This window comes from Raphanus sativus, mitochondrion (genome assembly GCF_000801105.2).
Source record: "Raphanus sativus mitochondrion, complete genome".
Classification (NCBI taxonomy): Eukaryota; Viridiplantae; Streptophyta; class Magnoliopsida; order Brassicales; family Brassicaceae; genus Raphanus; species Raphanus sativus.
The window spans coordinates 190808-212476 of NC_018551.1; the positions used below are offsets into that span (position 1 = coordinate 190808).

The 21669-nt window shown below is 44.6% G+C and overlaps 3 protein-coding genes and 2 non-coding genes across 5 annotated transcripts.

Annotated features, from left to right (window-relative positions):
- Positions 1-9225: 9225 nt before the first annotated feature.
- Positions 9226-9413, reverse strand: nad2 (NADH dehydrogenase subunit 2; one part of a trans-spliced gene, as the record gives it). Coding sequence (YP_006666002.1) covers positions 9226-9413 — 188 coding nt within the window.
- A 1715-nt stretch (positions 9414-11128) lies between these two features.
- nad2 (NADH dehydrogenase subunit 2) lies at positions 11129-11701 on the reverse strand (one part of a trans-spliced gene, as the record gives it). Coding sequence (YP_006666002.1) covers positions 11129-11701 — 573 coding nt within the window.
- Positions 11702-13875: 2174 nt separating this feature from the next.
- Positions 13876-14036, reverse strand: nad2 (NADH dehydrogenase subunit 2; one part of a trans-spliced gene, as the record gives it). Coding sequence (YP_006666002.1) covers positions 13876-14036 — 161 coding nt within the window.
- Positions 14037-14578: 542 nt separating this feature from the next.
- On the reverse strand, positions 14579-14661 carry trnY. The gene has a single exon. It is a non-coding gene; the product is annotated as a tRNA-Tyr (tRNA).
- Positions 14662-15509: 848 nt separating this feature from the next.
- On the reverse strand, positions 15510-15581 carry trnN. Its single transcript has one exon. It is a non-coding gene; the product is annotated as a tRNA-Asn (tRNA).
- Positions 15582-18026: 2445 nt separating this feature from the next.
- Positions 18027-19610, forward strand: cox1 (cytochrome c oxidase subunit 1). The gene has a single exon. The coding sequence runs from the start codon at positions 18027-18029 to the stop codon at positions 19608-19610; it is 1584 nt and encodes a 527-aa protein (YP_006666004.1).
- A 1312-nt stretch (positions 19611-20922) lies between these two features.
- On the forward strand, positions 20923-21310 carry nad1 (NADH dehydrogenase subunit 1; one part of a trans-spliced gene, as the record gives it). Coding sequence (YP_006665980.1) covers positions 20923-21310 — 388 coding nt within the window.
- Between the last annotated feature and the right edge of the window lie 359 nt (positions 21311-21669).

Here is a 21669-nt window from a genome sequence, read left to right on the forward strand (position 1 = left end):
AGATGTCCCAACTGGTACTGGAGCACACCCGTCTGGTTCGTACCATCATTGGCTTGTTCATCCTTTACCTAAGCCTAATCTTCTTCTTCATAGCACACTCTGCTACAGCACACTACGCTTCTGTGCTGCTCAGTAGTGACTGCTAGGGAGTTAATCACACCAGGCGGGCTTGCTTCGCTAGAAAAGAATTCCACTAGTGTGTGCTGCTGAGAGTGAACTATGTTACTCGGAACAATATCTGAAAGGAAGCTTAAGGAAAGGCCTTAGTATTCTTTCTTCAAAGGCGTTCCCTGAACAACTACAGCTCGATAGAGACAACTCGGAAACTAGCACTGAAAAAGGGCATACTATCAATATGATCAATATGATATTACCTCGGTGTGCTAATCAAAGGTAAAGAACTGAATACCTAGATTTCTCTTATCCTTCCTTAGGTCCTCATGAATTAGAATAAAGTAAGGGAGCACACCGATCGAAACCTGTTTACTTTCGAAAGTTGACCCGCCACCTACTACTTGTAGTCAACCAAAATTGCTTCGCTAGGAGTGTGCTATTAAAAGCTGTTGATCGGCCTATGGCACTTTACTAAACCTAGGAGAGGAGAACTGCTACTATCTATTGCATGGGTGCCTGCGTGTAAGAGGTGTAAGAGAAAGAAAGAAATTTCCGTCAACAGGATGAATCCCAGCGAAAAGAAGGCGGAAAGCCTATGAAAGGTGGAAAGCCCTAGCGGAGCAATCTTAAAGATGGAAAGCTCTTAAAGGTGGAAAGCCAGCACAAGCACACTACTGTGAAAGCTAAGAGTACTTCTATATTAGGAATTTTGCTAGTGGCGGATACGTACTATCTTCTTTATATTGACATTCTGCTACCCGGGAATCCAGTTCGTAAAACTCGGAGATATCAAACGGAAGTAAAAAAAAGCAGAGAAGGATTAAGACTAACCACTTTTTCGACATCCCTTCATGAAGCGCAGCAACATTTCGGAAGACTGCTAAAAGCGAGAAGTCCTGACCTTCGTTACTAGAGCACAGAAAAAGCAACAGTGTGCTGTACAGAGAACTTGCTTCGATAGGAAAAGAAAAGCTGTATTTCTAAGCTGGGAATGTTGGGTAAGAGTCCGCCTATTACCTCTAAAAAGTGGAGGAGGTGAGATCCCTGTTGGAGTCAACTTTTGAATTTACCGGCTTTGGAGAAACCTTTTCAGTTGCTTAGTGCGAATCCCACGTTTCGAGGGTGGGTAAGGTCTCAGTACCTCGGATATAGCACAGAAAGGCCTATAGCATCCAATACCACTTTTCAGGTTACTTCCTTGTGAGCTTGTCAGACAAAGTAGGCGACGGTGTGCTGCACTACATCTCCTCAGCAGTTGATCGGTCAGGTTCCTTGCCTTGCTTAACCCAGCTCGAGTATTATTCGAAACGAGGAATATCCTTACTCTAGAAGCTCAGAGTTAAGAGTTAAGGGAAGGTGTTAGCTAAGGAATTAGGTCTTCCTCTTCGAAAGGAGAACTCTAGTCTACCGTGGTGGGTAGTAGCTACTCCCAGTACATCTATCATCCGTGACATCCATGGCAACTACTACTTTTCATTGCTGTGCTGTTTAATCGATCGAACAAAACTCCTAAGGTAGAGATCTTAAGAAGAGGACGAGCTCAACTCCCGATTGTTCAAGCTTAGATACCTCTTTGATTTGGGATTGACGAAACAGTATAAACCTTTCTAATAGGCCTATTTTGTGCGTTTAATCACCTTTCTTTCATCTCTGAGCCAGCTATCCTTTCAGAATAGGGCTTTCCGCTTTCTTTTAAGGTGAGGAATCTTAGGAGTTCAGCTTTTTCGATTAAACGAAGAATTCTGTCATTTCAGATGGGATTCCAAAGCAAGGCTAGTTATCTATGTTAGCTTCATTCCTGTGAAGTTGGTTTCTAGTTTTGATCTTTGAGTTGGCAGTAACATGACTAGCAGCATAGTACGCACACACGAAAGTCAAGGGATTGTCTGGCCCTGCTACCTACCCAACATGAGCACACTCCGAAATTAGAGTAGCTATCTATTTCATAAGAGACCTCTTGCAGATTGAAGCATGATTGGGCTCTCCGCTTCTCTTCAGATGGAACTTCGCCATGTCCATGTCCCTCGAGTACTGTTCCTAGAGTATAGTAGAGTACGGATCGATTGAACTGGTTTCTGTCGTACCCCTAACGGTACAGTTATGACCTAATGCGGGGTCTCTCTCAGGCAGAAGATCAACCGATGTACGATGTTGGACCTAATGAGAGGTCCTTCTCTGTCAGGGTTTATAGGTCAACTGGTTGCTTCGCTAGAGTAGGACCTAACCCATGTACTGTGAGTGTTGATTAGTCACCCTGATATCGAGTGAGCATTCGGGGGTGTAGACTTCACACTTTAACAGGTCATCTGTCTTTCGAAGTTTTCTGTAACACAGAGATGTAGTTGCAAGGCAAAGGTCAACTAGCTTGCTTCGCTAGGTTGCTTCGCTAGGGACTTAAGGAGAAGTGATTTTCTGTAGCACAGAGATGACTTTAGTAAGTTGCAAGGCGAAGGCCTCAACGATTGTGGTTAATCTATCTTGGTATCTTTGTGATGAGGTATGGCTTATCTGTGCTGGGGTGTGCTTGGGAGTCAAATGCTAGGGTCATGCGAAAAGTCCTATTTCCAATTCCGATCTCATATCTAAGGAACGGGAGTTCTTAACAGAAGAAAGGCCATAGACTCCGTTTGGTACGTATCTGATATGTGACAAATCCTAAATCTGCAAGGTATCTTATCTCTCTCAGTTATTAATATGGTGCTGGACTAGCGAAGCAACCCTTTTGAAGAAGGAATCTTAGGAGTTCTGCAGCATATGGATGGCTTAAAGGAAGAAATCAGACATCTGAGATAAGCAGGGCTGTTGTCTAATCTGAGGAATGCATACGAATCCTATAGTAAGTTCACGGGTAATTCTCCGCTTAGTTCAGTAATCTCCTGAAAGTTGGGTGAGCTATTCTGTTTTCCGAGGTACCAACACTTTCAACCACTTTATTTCCGAGGTCCTAAACCTTAAACCAGTTTTTAAACGCGATTAAACGCAGATCAGCGACATCCGTTTTCCAAGGACTAGCGAAGCAACCGTAAATCTGATACTTTGCTATAGTTTGCTACTTTTTCTGGGTATCGAGGAAGTATTCGAAGTCTGCCTTGGTTCAGCACACTATTCCGCGCATCTCCCACTCGCTTACTGGCAGAAGGTCTGCAAGCCTAGCCCCTTCTCTTTATCGAGGGCAACTCATGCTTATAGGGCACTCCCGGGATGGAACCAGCGATAATTACTTCCACTCAAAGGGATCGGATTATGAACCACTCCTAGCTGCTTTCTTTCAAACCTTTCCATCTGAAGTTGATTCTATAGGTGCAGTTGCAGTTCTAGCTCTTTCTTTAGTTGCTGGAGATGTAATACGACTAGCATCAAGCCTTCCTTCTTCAGTAATAGTTCCAGTGGAGGAAGAAGAAGAGCAGATCGCTTTAGACTGCCTCCCTTACTAAACAAGATAGGCTCGCTTCATCTGAGCCGTCGCCCCTTTCAATAGGTGTAGGCATCGGGCCGATTCTCCTTTGCCTATCTTCCTGCTCTGCCAGTATACCTCCTTGCAAACCTCCCTTCCCTTAGCTTTCAATCTGTCTTGTGCCACTCCAGCTTTCACTCAAGCCATTCTTTGAACATACTTTATAGGGGCGACCTTCACTCTTCTTCTCGCTTCCTAACCCTAAAAGCTCACTTCTTTTGGTGTTGCTCCACGATCTTAAAGTGGAACTACGAGATAAATAAGCGGCGGGCTGATCTGACCTGCGCGTCTGCCTTCCTTTCGTCACTACGACTTGGTTTCGAAAGAAGGAATGAGCGCTAGCCTAGCTAACTAGCATACCTTTCCTTGCCTCTTGCTCCGTAAAATGCTATCACATTTTGATTCCAATCATCTCATCTTTGTCCCGTTGAGAAGTTTAGTGGATGAACACTAGAATTGAGTTGCATGAAATACCTGGCAATTCTTGAGATAGGGCTCATCAGACTTTCTTAGTGAGAGTCCCAGTGGTACAGACTATGTCAAAGCTGATCTTTGAAGTACGATCGGAGGAGATACCCGGCAGTGAAAGCTTTCCTCTCCTTTTAGTCGAGTTACGTCAGTACCTCTCGCAATAAATGCTCGAGTTCCCTCTTTTAAAAGAGTAATAAATTACCTTGGACCCTATCCTCTCTGATAGATGATCTTGCTTGGGCCACTGAAGAAGAAGAATATTGAGGAATTGGACTTAGCATTCTATCTAATGCTTTGATCCATCTAAGCCCATTGACAAGCAGGAAGAGGAGAGGGGGCTTTTGGGATAATTATGATACTGAGCCCAATGGAAAAGCCCACGCCCGAGTCCAAAATGGAATTACTGGGGAAACGAATCCAAGAAAGCCCAAAAACAAAAGTGTGGAGAAGGGGACTTATTGTACTGAAAAAGTGATTGTGCTCATTTACTCTATACGCGTCTTAGTGGACTGACAGAGTGAGCTGGAAAGGTTCCGTCTTTCCGGGGAAATTCAAGAGAGCTAGCTTCGGTGCTCACCAAAGGACGGAGCTGTCGAGTAAGGATTGGCCGAAGTCAGTTACCTGGGAATCAGCCAATAAAAAATAGACAAATAAAAGCGTGATCTGAGTAGGCAGAGCTAAATAGTGCACGTAGGGTAAACGAGGACTCTGGTCAGCTTTGAGCTGTCGAGTAAGGAGTGACGGGCCTTTGGAAACCCGAGAAAAGCGGGGGAGTACTCTATACAGTGCGTTCTATTATTGCCTCTTATTCCCGAGGGAGTGGTCGTAATTAAGCCGCGTGGCAATACCCGCCAAAAAGGACTCTTTGATTTTGAGGGGCGGGGCCTTTATCCAGGGGAGAATTCTTCAGCGCACTAAAATCTAGTTAAGGGGGTTCCATATTCATGAAAAGCCGGGGTTGAACCATGTTACGGAACTAAGACAAGAATTATGACTAATAAGAAAGGGTTTAGGGCCTGCCTATAAATAGAAGCTTCTTTCAGTCTCTATTTGGCAAAGAGGGCACTTAGAAGTCGGCAAGAAAGTGAGTAGACATGGATATCGCGAACAGACTGGCGAGCATTCAACAAGAAATACAAACCGTGGAAAACGAAAAGCTCCAATGTGAGCAAATGCTTGGTCTGTTCTGGGAGCATCCGCCTGCTCTCGATCCGGAGGTCGTGGGCAGAAGGATGCAACTTTTACGGGACCGCATTCGCGGTCTGAAACACAGGATTTCTTTTCTCCTGAAGGAGCAGGAAGGCCTAATAATACAGGCTGTCACCCACGGTCGCCGGGGAGACTAGAATAGAAGAGTCCGCCAACTTCCTATATCGCTAAAATGGAAAATAAGGAGTCCGTCGACCCAAAGTCTTGTATGCTTGCTCTATGTCTTTGGTTTATGTACTATGTTCTTAGTTTCCTTTTTAATGGTGTGTGGCTGGTCTACGGTGTGTGTAGGCTTCCTATTTTATGTATGCTTGTAATGCTTCTGCTTTGTCAAATATTCCTTTGAATATCCGGTCTTCATCTTCCTTAGATTAGATGCTACTTCCTTCGTCTAACGCACTGCCCCACAGATAATCAAAGTCTGTAATAGCGGACGATTCTATCAAACCCTAAAGTAGAAGAAAAAGTAGAAGCTACGAAACCATAAAGCTTCCCTCCTGTTTGAAACAGAAAGCATTGATATCATTGGACACTAAAGGGTCAAACTTTGCTTTGTGCTGTTCACATAGTCGACTGGGAAACGGAAAATCTCATTAATCTTAGTATTACAGACTTTTTACGAAGCGAGAGGAAAAGACGGCAAAGTCTTAACTAAACCCTGAAAGCCTAAAAAAACGAACTTCCTTCAATGCCTTCTCATTAGTATCTGCTGTGTCGCTAAGCATTCTTTCCATCCGCTAATGGACCTCTTGATGCTCGACCAGCCATCAACCGCATCTGACTTTGATCCATAAGTAGATTCAATAGGAGGGTACCATCTCGCTTCTCTTTCCTTGTACGTTCCAGCTCGCTTCGTCTGCTTCAGAGTGGGAAAAGAAGAAGGTAGAAAACCGAGGTGAGCAAAAGGCTCTTTCTTCTTAATACGCTTAGATAGTTCATTGACTTACGCTTAGATTAGATAGTTCATTGACTACGAGACTGGAATCTGATGCTTCTTTATGGTCCGATCCTAAAAGCAAGAGAAGTTTAGGTAGGAGTACGTCGCTTCTTTCTTTTTCATATCTGCTGTCCCAGCTGAGTTCCGCTATCAACTAATTATAGTCGCATAGCAAGCGATGTAATAAATCACTGAGATCTTTTGAATTTCAAGTAAATCATAGATAAAGCATTAAGTAGGAGCGGTAGCTTTCTGCTTCGGTTGGCGCGTTGCAGTAATGAAGAAAAGAATGAGATTGGTTCGGTCTTAAGTCTTTGGGTGAATCAATTTAGGTATCGAAGTTTTAGTTATTGCCATCCCTTGCTTGGCAGCAGTGGGCTTGGTAGTAGCATAGGTGGGTCCTCGGGCAGTTTTTTCAGGGCGTAGGGATCACTGTCTCACTGTGGTACCCGAAAACTTTCTATGCCCACATTTCATAGTTTGAAAGCGCTCTTTAGTGACTTTGTTTGAAAGCGCTCTTTAGTGACTTTCATGTCTTCTGCTACTTTGACTTTAGGAAGATTCAGACAGTCTTTTATGCCCTCTTTTAGGTTTGTTTTTTCCTTCCCCCAATTCTAGGATGCGTAGTAGCTCTAGTAAGTCCGTAGCTGGATCTGGCAGGATGCGGAGTTTGAGCTGCGGGGTGAGGGATGGGATAGACATAGCCATCTCTCCCTTCTCCGGCTCTTCTCTTATGGTCTCTAATGATGGCTTATCCACTACTACTTGCTTCCTTCCCTTTATCCTTCCTCACAACAACTTGCTCCTCTTCCTTATCATCTCTCACAACTGCCTCAATCAGTTTCCCTTTCTTCCCAGGTGCGCTTGATTGGGAAGAAAGATCTGGGGTGGGGAATCTATCAACTTGCAGCAGCCCCAGTCTTCCTTCTCCTTTGAGCACCGGCTTTTAATGGGTATGAAAGAACTAGATGGGAGGCCTTTTCCGGGTAAGAGAAATAGTAGTGAGAGGTAGTGAAAGCCCTTTCGTCCTTTATAACTAGTACATTTTATCGTGTAGATAACAGAGGCAAGCAGGACAGACGATCAATCCCTCTTCTAGTAATGGCACCACTCTTCTTAGGTTAGAACCCATTCCCATTGGCTTCCTACAGGTATAGTGAGATGTACAGGAAGACGGAGACCTTTTGAATTATAGACGACTAGTAGTGCGAAGCAATTCCATCCGATTTTCGAGAAAGAAAAGAGTGAGTTAGCTTATTTTTACGTCGGATGAAAGAGATAATTCTAACTAGCCGGAGACAGAGATATAGAAAGTTTGCAGTGCGGTATCGCCCATGACCTTCTGCGAGAGTGAGATAGAAAGCTGGAAGGTTGGATTGAATCGGATTATCCATTGAGCTAGTCCGTTTTCCTAGTAATGTAAAAAAATAACAAAAGATTCCCGACCAAGTATGATCTTATATAATAATAATTCTAGCATTACTCGCAAGAGTGAGTTCACAATGCGGCTTGTCTGCGAACTTGTGGTGCAAAGATCAAGAAGGTAGAGAGAAAGTCGATGAAAACTGCGGTCACAAGTTCTCACAGAAAGGATCGGAACACAACAGTAGTAGACTTAATAGGACCAACCCACCTCATCAATCTACGTATAACACATCTGAGAGAGTGAAAGGGGTTCCTCCAGGCAGGCTGAAAAGAAAAGGAAAAGGGACAGGTGTACACCAAAGCGCTGCGCTCCTGCTGAAAAGAAATGAAAGGAATTCTTTTCAAAAATGGGATAGACTACTCTGATAGGTCCGATTCCAGTTGGATAGCCAGATGGGTCCCAGTGGAAAAAGTTTCATCCTAGCTCGACTCCAACTCCAACCTCTAGATCTAACTTCTAAAGCTACTAGCTACGTTCAGGGGCGAAGATCCTTAGTGAACTCTTTATTCATTCAATTCAACAAGGCGCTCGGGGGGACGAAAGGAGAGCCAATGGCGAAACCAAAGAGAGAGGCGGCCTGGTGGGGACACCACGATACGATAGGGGATAAGGGCGAAGTTAAGTAAGGGCTCCTCGGATAATCTATATAATCTATCAATAGAAGTCTCTTCACCACATGATGATACCCATGCTCGAAGGGGAACCTTCAAAGCAGGATTTGAGTTCTATAGCTATACAACTCTGGGGAATCGGCGTGCAGGAGCGTACTGCAGAACTATGACCCATACAGTGGAAGCTCTGGTCCCACTAATTTACCTAAGCAGGTCTCCTTAAGTTAAGTAAGTGCATGTCCTTTCTTTTGAAGGTTGGGGAACCTACCGATGAAGATTCTCTCTACCATACTGGGCAATATAGATGAACAAGCCATGCCCACCCCGCCTCAGATCAGCAGGAGTCAGACACTGCATGGCTCATCCATCAGGTAAAGAAAGGCCAACAATAGAATACATGTTATTTATGGCTGTTTGTTGCAGGAAGAGTTTCATCAAGAGAACAAGGCAATAAGGTATCTGCAGAAATAGGAGTAGTAGCAGTAGTCGCGGGTGTCGAAAGAATAAGGGAATCAATGCTGTCAATCGGAACAACTGGTTGGGCTACTCCTTGTTTGAGGAGTTAGTTTCTTGATTATCTCCGGTATCTGCTCTAGAAAGAGTTTCAGTGCAAACTCTTCTCATACTATCAAGCCGGAATAACTCGACTGTAAGGAGAGGTTTAAATAACTCGTGGAACCTTCTACTCTCCTTTATCAGTATCATTTCGTTGGACCTCTTCTTTTTAAGAGATAGGGGCTACATTTTCTATTCCCGCCGCTTTCTTTTGTTGTATCGCTAAATAAGCAGGCTTCCGTCAAGCGAGGTCAGCCAAAGGGAAAGAAAAAAGAGTGAGCGAGAAAGCGGTGAGCTTACTCTTTCAGAATTGATTACCGTTGATGGCGGGGAGCGGAAACCTTTCCCTTTCTAGTTGTGAATTCCGTATTTTTGAAAAAAAAAAGTGCATAATATTGGATTCAAACCGACGGCCCACCCTTTCTTTGAACCTTGTCAATGATCGAACTTAAAGATATGAACTGAGTGCCATTTGATGAGTAACTGAGAACAAAGGAGAGGGGTATAGCAAGGATGAAGTAATGAAAAAGGAAGTCATTGCTAGTAGTAACGACTTATTACGATCCATTGGTTCATATAGAATCCATGTCCTAGGTGTATCAAAAAACATTCTTTTCACTAAGCGTATATAATAAAATAGAGTGAAAGGGTCCACCCCGAAACCAAGGGGATACTAACTAACAGCTGAGTCCTCTCCAAACCGCAGGAGATAGTTGCCCATCATACGGCTCACCAACTTGCCTCTATGGGAGGCTCACTCCGGGCAGGTTCGGATCACTTATAATACAAAGCTCGGAGAAGGAGGGAGTTGGGTTAGGAACGCAGTAACTCGACCCCTCATCAACTAATTAATGAGACCTTATCCTTGGTGGGAGAGGGCCGAAGACACTCGACTAAAAGGTTCAAAGATCTCGACTGAAAGGTTCAAAGATCTCGAGCGTAGCGAGAGGTGCTTTAGCAACTCGACTGAAAAGGCGTTCCTCGGAGTCATGACTCGAGCACTTGTTGCGAGAGGCACGGAGTGACAAAGGAGCTCGACTGTAAGGCGTTCCTCGAGAGTGAAACGAGAGGAGAGGTGAGGTTTCAGTTTTCAATATGATTCTTTTTCGTATTTGTTCGATGAGAAATGCGAGTCAGTTTTGTCCATTTTTTCTATCCCCCTCTATCAAACAAAATGATCAAAAAGGAAGTTTACTGGCTTCTTATTCTCGTCTTTGATCTCTTCCATCTCTGCCTCGCTCGTTGTCACCTATATATATTGAAGAAAGAAACCCTGTAGAGAATGAAGAGGGGCCTAGGATCTTCTTCTCAACAGTGCTTCTCGAGGCTCCCCCCTGAATAAGTAAGGCCCCGTTAGCCTGGGCGAAGATGGGGATAAGGAATAAGGATTGAAGCCCCTTAGCTCTGCCAGGCACTGAACAGGGGTTAGCTCGGTAAATGTGTAGAGCCAAGTGTAGTATGGTGTAGTAGTAGGCACTTCTAGGCCCCTTCCCTATACTGGATCACTCCAGTGCTTTGGGTACTACGGACCCTCTGCCATCCATTGCAGCAGAGCCGTTTCATGAGCGGGGGGGCTAAGCGCAGTTCTTTGAATCAAACGTTGAATGAAATCGATTCTTTTTTAGATATCAAAATGGAAATCGGATAGGATAGATGGATGGATCTATCTTTCCATTTATATATTACTAAAGGATTTATATAGTTAAGTAGCGTAGCAAGAAGCCCCAAATCCTTGATTTGGCCAGGAAAGACTGCACTGCTTTGGGCCCAGGATGCGAAGGGAATGAGCTCGGCTGCTTCTCCTCCACACTGATTTTTCTTCGTGCCTGCTCCGCATGCGCTTCGCGCGCCATTGGCGCTTTGCTCTCCTCTTATTCTTCATTGGACGGTTCGGTTCGGATGGACTTCGCCGTTCTTTCCCAACTAAAAAAGAAAAGGCTGTATCACATCGAGATGTCGATTCGTTTTCCGCCCCCAATGAGATGGGGAATTTGTAACCCCCTATTTATACTTTTGGGCCCTTCATCTTTCTGAATCCAGGCCCGTCCCGGCTCGCGTCGTTCCAACAACCGGCGGGGAGCACCTCAGTATACGATCGCGCGCAGTAACTGGGAGTCCTATTACACCTAAGGCGAACTTCAATTCACCAAACCAAGGTTCATCTCGTGTAGTGATTGTGGACTCTACTAAGGATATTGAGTAGACGGTTGATGTATCAGACTCGACCCTATCTTTCGTAGCATGCATTCCCATCGGTGTCGCAACTGATTCGGTAAGCTACGTGTCCGGTGCACGGAGAACTGCCTTCGGTCCTCCAAACTGACTTATTCGTGGCAACCTTCCGGCCGCCCAACGACCTATAACGCTAGTCACTACTCCCACTGGGGCTAGGAAGTAAGCCCCACAACCCAAAGCGGCGAAGAACAAATAGAATTTGCTACAAAAGCCGGCTAACGGGGGTATTCCTGCGTATGAGAACATAGTAATGGAGAAGGTAATAGCCGAAATAGGATTCGTTTTGGCTAGAGCGCCCAAATCCGCTATATATTTGACACGGGTTTGCCGTAATGCTGAAACTATGGCGAATGCATCCATCGTCATTAATGCATAAATAAAGATACCAATTAGTAGTGATTGAATTCCTTCTATGGTTCCACATGAGAAACCAGTACGAATATAACCTACATGTCCAATTGAACTATGAGCTAGAGGTCTTTTGACTTTCGTTTGGGCCATGGCGGCCAGTGCTCCTAAGATCATAGAAGCAATGCTGCAGAAAAAGAAGATTTGTTGCAATGTAGCTCCATAGGAACCATAAATAGAAACACGTAAAATATTAGCAGAAATAGAGATTTTAGGCGCAATAGAAAGGAATGCTGTAACCGGGGTGGGTGAACCCTCATAGATATCTGGTGCCCACATATATAGAGTCAAAAGGAATATGGAGTCCGAGGGGGAGGGGGTTTTCTTCGGGGCTCGAAAGATTGAATAGACCCACAAGTTTGAAATTCGCCACTGGGGAATTCACACGAAAGGGAACGAGGAATTCTCAACGAAAAAAGTGCTCTCTGAACCGAACGTGAAAGTTTTTTTCCATCAGACGGCTGTTCCTGTAACTCCACTCTCGACTTGGATTATATATCCAAAAAGGTCCGCTCTCGGCCATTCCACACGCTGCCTAGCCGAGGTGTGGTTATCTGAAGTGGATTCTCTCTTTTCTAGTAGATGCCGAACCTGCTGCCCCATTGACTAAGAAGAGGGGCGGGCGCAGCAGCTACATGGACCCCTTCCTTTCTGTTGTTGCCAGCGCTTTCCCGGGCCGAGCCGGAATTTTTGATTATATTCTAATGGGCAGGCAAAGCCCGCAGGCTGCTATCCCAATAGGCCAGCGGGCGGAACGAGGAGAGGCTCCGGCAATCATAGCACCGCGGTCGAAAAAGCGTGCTCCCTTCAGATAACACGCACCGTAGGCCATCCTCGGCCAAGAAAGAAAATCTCTCGATCTCCGAAAGCCTTTTCCTTCCCCCGCCGCATCTCCCTCCCTTCGCCGAGCCTTTCCGGGGCTCGTCGAGACCTTATCAGAACTTGGCGGGCATTCTTTCCAGCCCGGGGGATGGGTTTTGTTTGAACATAGGCTCAAACATGATTTGAAGGTCCTAGCTACGCCATGCGTTCAATACAAAATCTGGAAAGCTGCAGAGATGACAAAAAGAGGGCGCTTTCCTATGTTGCACTGAAAAAAGAAGGACCTAAGAGCGTCTTCTCTTAGGTTTTTTCCTCCCGCGCCCGCCGCCGCCTGGCCCCCGTTAGAGGGGAAGGGGAAGATTAGCAAAGCGAAAAAAGACAGAGGGAGGGGGAGCAGCATCTTATTCTCTTCGCGAGAACTTCCGGATCGAAGAAGCATTCGGAACGGGCTCCGCGTTCATTTCGTTGGCGGAAACGATCCAATCCATTCGGGGCTTCGGCCAAAAACGAATTCGACTTGATTCATAGATAGAATCAATGATAAATAAACAAAAGATAGATGAACGAGATATCTTTTCTTTCTATAAAAAAAAAGAGGAATAGAATAGACAGACATCCCTTTCTTTAGATGTCTATCTATCCTTCCGATTTTATATCGTTATATCTGCTCTCTCAATTTTTTGAAGAGAGAGCAGATAGATCCTATCCCCTATATCGAACACTAATTCCTATCTATTGATAGGAAGATCTTCGTCTAATAGCGGACTTTGCCTTTTTTTAGGAATTTATCATATCCAAGGCAGCTTACCACAAGAACCCCACCCCATACGACTAGTTGGGGGGGCTGTTCGCCTTTTGAATCAAACAAAGTAAGTTGTAGGTAGGGGCTTCATAGCTACTTTCATTCTAAAGGAAAGCGAAGAACCAATCTTTAGTCAATAGGAGCCCTACTTCCCGAGGTATTTCTTACTCGACTAAAAGGAGAGGTTGTGAACACAAACTCGACTGAAAGGAGGGGGACAAGGGCGGTCTTGCTTGGCGCGAAGGCTGCTGGTTTGGGGGTACGGTACTAAAGGTCCTCGGACTTCCAGGCGGTTTTGATTTTGGGCAGCTGTTCACCGTTGGATCTCGCCAATACAGCCCCCTATGGTTTTTGTTACCGAGATATCTTTTTTTTTCATTGTTCCCAGGGATTTTTTGGGTAATCTGCTCCCATGCTGCAAACAGTCAAATCAGAACTCAACCTTGTCGCTCTTCTTTCTTTCCTCGCGGGCAGGAAGCACACCAGCAGCGTGCGTTGCGTGATTCTACTGTGTTTTTTGCACTTGACTGGGTGGACAGTTGACCGGAAGAGAACTTCGATTCGCCCGGCCAGCAGGCGGGCGGCGTGCTTATCTTGTGTGACAACACTACAGAGCGAGTGGCTCTTCTAGGCGGGCAGCTGTATGACAACACTACAAGGTTTTTTTTCCTCGTGTAACATGCTATGGTCTCAATGCCCTTACGAGGTAGTGATGAGTTTCACTCGCTCTAAGCCCGGCCCGCGCGCGGTTAGGAAGATTGGCCGCAATCTGAGCGGTACCACCCACCCTACCCTACCACCTATAGGCGGCCGTCCGTCCTACAGCCGCCCGAAAAGGAACTGCAGTGATCTTGAATAGGAATCCTACAGCGATAGATAGAATCCCCATAAAAATACCACTAGATCGAGCACCAGTGATTTCGTATCCGGTCAAAATCTTGGCTAATTGATCGAAGTGGGTAGCTCCAGTAGACCCATAGATCATGGAACAAATAGGGTGGGTAGGCCCAACCACCACACTACACGTATAGACGCGAACCCCCCTCGTTACCGTACGTGCGACTCTCACCGCATACGGCTCGCACAAAGACTCCTAAATCCATCCCGAGCCTTTTCTTCCCACCTCTCCTTTCAGTCGAGTTACTAAACTCTCCAATCCTCGATCAAACTTGCCCAGGCGCTATTAAATAAATGGGGGTCTTTCCCTTCGCTTATCGTATATTGTATGTATCGGCTTGGCTTCGTCCAAAACTAAAACAAGGAGGCATTCCGGCGGGCGCGTGCGTGTAGGAAGGCCGACCATTACATAAGAAGCTAAAAGACTAGGACTACAAGCCAGCCGGAAGCGACTCGCTTCTATTCCCCGTTGGGATTGGATATAGATGGGGAATCTATTGATCGTAGTAGTTCGCCAACCTCTCTAACTAACATACGATCAAATTTTCGGCATGGCCAAAAAAAGAAAGAGCTTCGCTCGGTGGGCCTTCCTACGCTGACGAATGCCTCCTTTCTCTTCTCTTCAGTCTACAACAAGTGGGAGAGGCAGGATTCGAACCTACGTAGAAAAACTTCAACAGATTTACAGTCTGCCGCTTTTGACCACTCGGCCACTCTCCCCTTTCCCGGGCCGAGGCCCCCTCAATGGGTTCTAAGAAGGAGGTTTTTTCCCTGAATCAATAAAAAAAAGAAACTTATTGATTTGATTGAAGGGAACTAATACTATTTCTTAGCTTAGCTAGCGTTCCGGGAGAATCTAGTCATTTAGTCAATTCATAACAATCTCTGTAAAGCAAGGGGCAAAGCTTCTACGACAGCTTCCCCCTCATGTAGTCGTCGGCCTTCTTCCCCAGCCCCCTTCGTCGCTTCTGGCGAAGCTGCGAGCCTACCCTTCTCGAGCCTACTTAAATAGCTTACGCTTACCAAGCCTAGTCTACTAAAAGAGGGCTACAGTAAGCAAGCTTTCCCCCTTTGTTTTTGTTGTGGGTCGCGCCTCACCGCAGGCACTGAATGAATGAAATGAGTGGAATGGTTAACCTTCCCCCTTTTGAATTACGAAGAACTTCGTTGCCACTAGTGGCGAAGCAAATTTCAACCATCCCACCCGAAAACCACTCGGAGCCTAAAGAGAGTTCAGTCTACAAGAAGCTGGCAGAGCTTTAGCCATTGGATTACATCGCACTATCCTACCTAAACCCTTTTCTTGTTTGTTCGGATTCTTTTCTTTTTCGAATGAGGCTAGTGGAGACAAATTCCTTCCGACTAATGAAGAGATACTACTCCAGTCTTCCCATTCATTCCCAGTTGATCCTTCTTCTTCCTAAGAATTTCACGAACCAAGTTCACCTATACGAGAGTGAGGAATCAAAACCAACAATCAACTTCCCACTTTTGACACGATTCAGCTAGTTTAGAAACAAAGGAGAAGGACAGGGGCCGTTAGGTCAGAAAAGCGATAACTAACAAATCTCCCCAAGTAGGATTCGAACCTACGACCAATCAGTTAACAGCCGACCGCTCTACCACTGAGCTACTGAGGAACAACGGGAGATTAGATCTCATAGAGTTCAATTCCCGTTCTCAACCCATGACCAATATGAACTCGAAGTTTCCTTCGTAACCCCCGGAACTTCTTCGTAGTGGCTCCGTTCCATGCCTCATTTCATAGGGAACCTCAAAGCGGCTCTATTTCATTATATTCCATCCATATCCCAATTCCATTCATTTAATATCCCTTTGGTGTCATTGACATAAGAGATGTCGTTTCTAGTCTATCTCTTTCTATTTCTATATATGGAAAGTTGCAAAATCATCATATAATAATCCAGAAATTGAAATAGAAAAGAAAAAAGGGAGGTTTGTGATGGTTTTTCAATCTTTTATACTAGGTAATCTAGTATCCTTATGCATGAAGATAATCAATTCGGTCGCTGTGGTCGGACTCTATTATGGATTTCTGACCACATTCTCCATAGGGCCCTCTTATCTCTTCCTTCTCCGAGCTCGGGTTATGGACGAAGGAGAAGAAGGAACCGAGAAGAAAGTATCAGCAACAACTGGTTTTATTGCGGGACAGCTCATGATGTTCATATCGATCTATTATGCGCCTCTGCATTTAGCATTGGGTAGACCTCATACAATAACTGTCCTAGCTCTACCGTATCTTTTGTTTCATTTCTTCTGGAACAATCACAAACACTTTTTTGATTATGGATCTACTACCAGAAATGAAATGCGTAATCTTCGCATTCAATGTGTATTCCTGAATAATTTCATTTTTCAATTATTCAACCATTTCATTTTACCAAGTTCAATGTTAGCCAGATTAGTCAACATTTATATGTTTCGATGCAACAACAAGATGTTATTTGTAACAAGTAGTTTTGTTGGTTGGTTAATTGGTCACATTTTATTCATGAAATGGGTTGGATTGGTATTAGTCTGGATACAGCAAAATAATTCTATTAGGTCTAATGTACTTATTAGATCTAATAAGTATAAGTTCCTTGTGTCAGAATTGAGAAATTCTATGGCTCGAATCTTTAGTATTCTCTTATTTATTACCTGTGTCTACTATTTAGGCAGAATACCATCACCCATTTTGACTAAGAAACTAAAAGGAGAGGGAAAGAGCTAGCCTTCGTCTCAAGGTTCCAAACAAGAGGGTAATCAGTTGTGACTACTGAACCTACTAGCTTGCAGAAGTAGCTATCTGAGTAAAAGCTGCTTTCAAAAGAAGAATAAGGAAGTCTAGCAAGCATTCAAGCAAGTCTCGCTGATCCGCATTGTATTGCAAGCTAACCAAAAGGAAAGAGAAGAGTCACCTTTTGAAGCTATCAGTTCAGCTATCAGTTCAATCATTCACTCGCTAGGAAGAGGGCGTCTCGCATAACTAGGACAGTGAAATTATTTCTTTTCGGAATCCGCAATTGGTCAGCCTTTCTCGAGGAACGCCTTTGGTCCGTCTATCTCCTACGAGGAACTACGGCCAAGCTAGTTCTTAGTGAGCTTTCTCTCTTCGGGACACAGAACTCCCGGAACTTCCTTTCTTGATTCACCCAGAACGGAACTTGCTCTAATCCTTCTCGTTCGATCCATTCTTCCTAGCGCTCCTCAATCAGATCCATAACTGCTGTTGCTTGTGCAGGAGTAACTGGAGAACTTCTAATTTCAATGCAGTTGTCAACTAAGAAACACCGGAAGTCCATGCGAGCCGGGCTGACATTAACCAATCAGATACCCTCCTCGAAAGGGCCTGAAATCAAACACCCAGCCCTATTAGATATTAGATTAGAGAAGGGATAAAGTCGAGAATGACATTCAAATTGAACAACTGTGTGGTGTGGGCTTCGCCCCTTTTGTAAGGGTTTACGAGGTGAACTCGGAAGCGTGGGCGTCAAGCATCAAGTGGAGGCGCCGAATCGTTGCAAGAGGGGGTACTAAGCGGGATCGACCGGTCAGAAGCCAAGCTGGCCAAAAGGCATAGGGGTTCCTCTGAGCTGGCAGGCTCATCTCACTGATTGTGTGCTTTTATTGGATAACTCCCATCAAGGGAAAGTGCACTTTAGCTCTATTCCGTTTCCACAACGTGTTGATTTCCCGCGTTGACCCCTAAACACTATGGTATGGCATCAAGGTCGGCAACCCAAAAGGGTCGGGCCTCAACCGATTGACTTATTTATAAGGGGAAAGCCACGAATATATATAACAAGACAAGCACTTGCATACAGAAAGACCCCTTGCGCCTAGACCGATAGCCCACGTCTTCCACGTAAGTAGTTGAGTTAACGCCCCTTTCGCAACAAGTGCTCGAGTCACTCCGAGGAACGCCTTTTCAGTCGAGTTGCTAAAGCACCTCTCCTTGCAGTCGAGTTGCTAAAGCACCTCTCCTTTGCTGTTCGAGTAAACAAGAAATGCTCGAGTTACTAAACACCCCCTAGGGGGCCCCTCTCTGATAAGGAAAAAAACGAAAAAATCTCAAATTTATGAAAAATCTGGTTCGATGGCTGTTCTCCACAAACCACAAGGATATAGGGACTCTCTATTTCATTTTCGGTGCCATTGCTGGAGTGATGGGCACATGCTTCTCAGTATTAATTCGTATGGAATTAGCACGACCCGGCGATCAAATTCTTGGTGGGAATCATCAACTTTATAATGTTTTAATAACAGCTCATGCTTTTTTAATGATCTTTTTTATGGTTATGCCGGCGATGATAGGTGGATTTGGTAATTGGTTTGTTCCGATTCTGATAGGTGCACCTGACATGGCATTTCCACGATTAAATAATATTTCATTCTGGTTGTTGCCACCAAGTCTCTTGCTCCTATTAAGCTCAGCCTTAGTAGAAGTAGGTAGCGGCACTGGGTGGACGGTCTATCCGCCCTTAAGTGGTATTACCAGTCATTCTGGAGGAGCAGTTGATTTAGCAATTTTTAGTCTTCATCTATCTGGTGTTTCATCCATTTTAGGTTCTATCAATTTTATAACAACTATCTTCAACATGCGTGGACCTGGAATGACTATGCATAGATTACCCCTATTTGTGTGGTCCGTTCTAGTGACAGCATTCCTACTTTTATTATCACTCCCGGTACTGGCAGGGGCAATTACCATGTTATTAACCGATCGAAACTTTAATACAACCTTTTTTGATCCCGCTGGAGGGGGAGACCCAATTTTATACCAGCATCTCTTTTGGTTCTTCGGTCATCCAGAGGTGTATATTCTCATTCTGCCTGGATTCGGTATCATAAGTCATATCGTTTCGACTTTTTCGGGAAAACCGGTCTTCGGGTATCTAGGCATGGTTTATGCCATGATCAGTATTGGTGTCTTAGGATTTCTTGTTTGGGCTCATCATATGTTTACTGTGGGCTTAGACGTAGATACCCGTGCCTACTTCACCGCAGCTACCATGATCATAGCTGTCCCCACTGGAATCAAAATCTTTAGTTGGATCGCTACCATGTGGGGGGGTTCGATACAATACAAAACACCCATGTTATTTGCTGTAGGATTTATCTTTTTGTTCACCATAGGAGGACTCACTGGAATAGTCCTGGCAAATTCAGGGCTAGACATTGCTCTACATGATACTTATTATGTGGTTGCACATTTCCATTATGTACTTTCTATGGGAGCCGTTTTTGCTTTATTTGCAGGATTTTACTATTGGGTGGGTAAAATCTTTGGTCGGACATACCCTGAAACTTTAGGTCAAATCCATTTTTGGATCACTTTTTTCGGGGTTAATTTGACCTTCTTTCCTATGCATTTCTTAGGGCTTTCAGGTATGCCACGTCGTATTCCAGATTATCCAGATGCTTACGCTGGATGGAATGCCCTTTCCAGTTTTGGCTCTTATATATCCGTAGTTGGGATTTGTTGTTTCTTCGTGGTCGTAACAATCACTTTAAGCAGTGGAAATAACAAAAGATGTGCTCCAAGTCCTTGGGCTCTTGAACTTAATTCAACTACACTGGAATGGATGGTACAAAGTCCTCCTGCTTTTCATACTTTTGGAGAACTTCCAGCTATCAAGGAGACGAAAAGCTATGTGAAGTAAAAGAAGAAAAGGTCGCCGACTGCTACTAAGAACCTAACAGAAAACTTTGATAAATTTCTGCATGGTTATCTTAAGGAGACTGTTTTCATGGAGCTTTAGCAACTTCTTTTCTTCACTTCAGTAATCAACCGAGCGAAAAGCCAGCCCTTTCTTTCTTATTGGTAAGATAGGCTATGAGCTGTAGGACTGCACTGAGATGGCAGATGAGAGATAGTGGAAAACGAGTGACTCTTTTGGGGCTAGCATGAACAGAGCCTTAGAGTCAGGGGGTGGGAAGAGTATTTATTATAGGAAACAACTATATAAAAGAGCGCCTACTCCGTCCCATTCACGACTGGAGTATGGAAGGAGTAGTCTTGAATGCGATGGTACGTTCAATCAGGTCAAACCGTTAGCAAAGCTTCGCGGTCATTGGAACCTTTGGTCCTTTTGACCTCAAATCTCCTACTGATAGGTGGCCTCGGACGGTCATCTACCAGGTTGTTAAGAACCTCTTTGATGTGCCGACGGCGGCCGCGGTCATTGACGGGTCCTTCTTATCAACAGCAGAAGCAATCCTATGGGAGTCTCTTGGGTTTTCCTCTATGATTGACTTGGGCATGTATACTTTTGATTCTCTCTGGAGATATGGTTCTCGTATGTCTACAGCGTTAGAACTCGAGTTTTGCTCCGCATCACAAACAACTCATCACGTGGGTATTATTGTGCATCTTCCAAGCGTCATTCTCAATTTTTTTTTACATTTACATGGGGGCTACCCCTCATATACATATAGAGAGGCGCAATCAGTATAGTAAATATTGGAGGCTATCTGAAGAACTAGATTCATTTGGTAACTACTTACCACCTGACTATATCCCCTCGCCAACTCCCAGCTCTCCGGAAACTTCCCTTATACCCCGCCCTCAACACTGAGAACCCTTTCTTGTCATCTCCGAGCACTGAACCCTCTGGACTCTCCGAAAATGCTGAAACCTACTCTTATCCCTCTTCGGACACTTTGGACTATGAATTTCTTCCAATAAAGTTTTGATCCCTCCGCTCCTCTCCTTTCATTCGAGTAATCAATTACGTTGGACCTCTCCTTTTAGTCGAGTAATTTCATCAATCCCTTGACTTTGTTTATGCCCTTATGCAGTAAAGAAAGCAAGTGAGGCGGGCTAAGATTCCATTCGAAGTAAGGTAAGAGGATTCAATGTTGCACCATCTTCAACTCTTCTCGGTATCGGGAGTTTTTCAAGAAAAGGTCCCATCCTTCAATATCATGATTGGGTCGACCAGGCCAGATCATGAGTAAATAAAAAAATCGAAAACGTACATAGCTGTTCCAGCTGAAATACTTGGAATAATTCTACCACTTCTACTAGGAGTAGCCTTTTTAGTGCTAGCTGAACGTAAAGTAATGGCTTTTGTGCAACGTAGAAAGGGTCCTGATGTAGTGGGATCGTTCGGATTGTTACAACCTCTAGCAGATGGTTCGAAATTGATTCTAAAAGAACCTATTTCACCAAGTAGTGCTAATTTTTTCCTTTTTAGAATGGCTCCAGTGGCTACATTTATGTTAAGTCTGGTCGCTCGGGCCGTTGTACCTTTTGATTATGGTATGGTATTGTCAGATCCGAACATAGGGCTACTTTATTTGTTTGCCATATCTTCGCTAGGTGTTTATGGAATTATTATAGCGGGTCGGTCTAGTAATTAGGGGGCGGCCGTTCGGTCGCCTATGAGACTAGGACCAATAGGTCAAAAATTGGTTTGTGCCGCAGGTGTTGAACGATCTACTCTACACAGGTGTGGGCTTACAGGGCTAGGGCTCAGAAACCCTTTCTTTCATTCATCAAGAGGGCTAGACGCGCCTTTCGAACCAGTCTTTATAAACCTGGTCGCTCACTTTTCCGGGCCGGGATCGATAAGTAGAAGTCATAAAAAGATATGTTTCTCTTCGCACCACTGATAGACTACTAAAGATTCAATTAAAAAGGCCCTACTTAGTTTCGCAAACCTTTGTCATTGTCAGTCAACTAAGTAGGTCGTTCCGCCCCCTGCGAATCCGTAAATC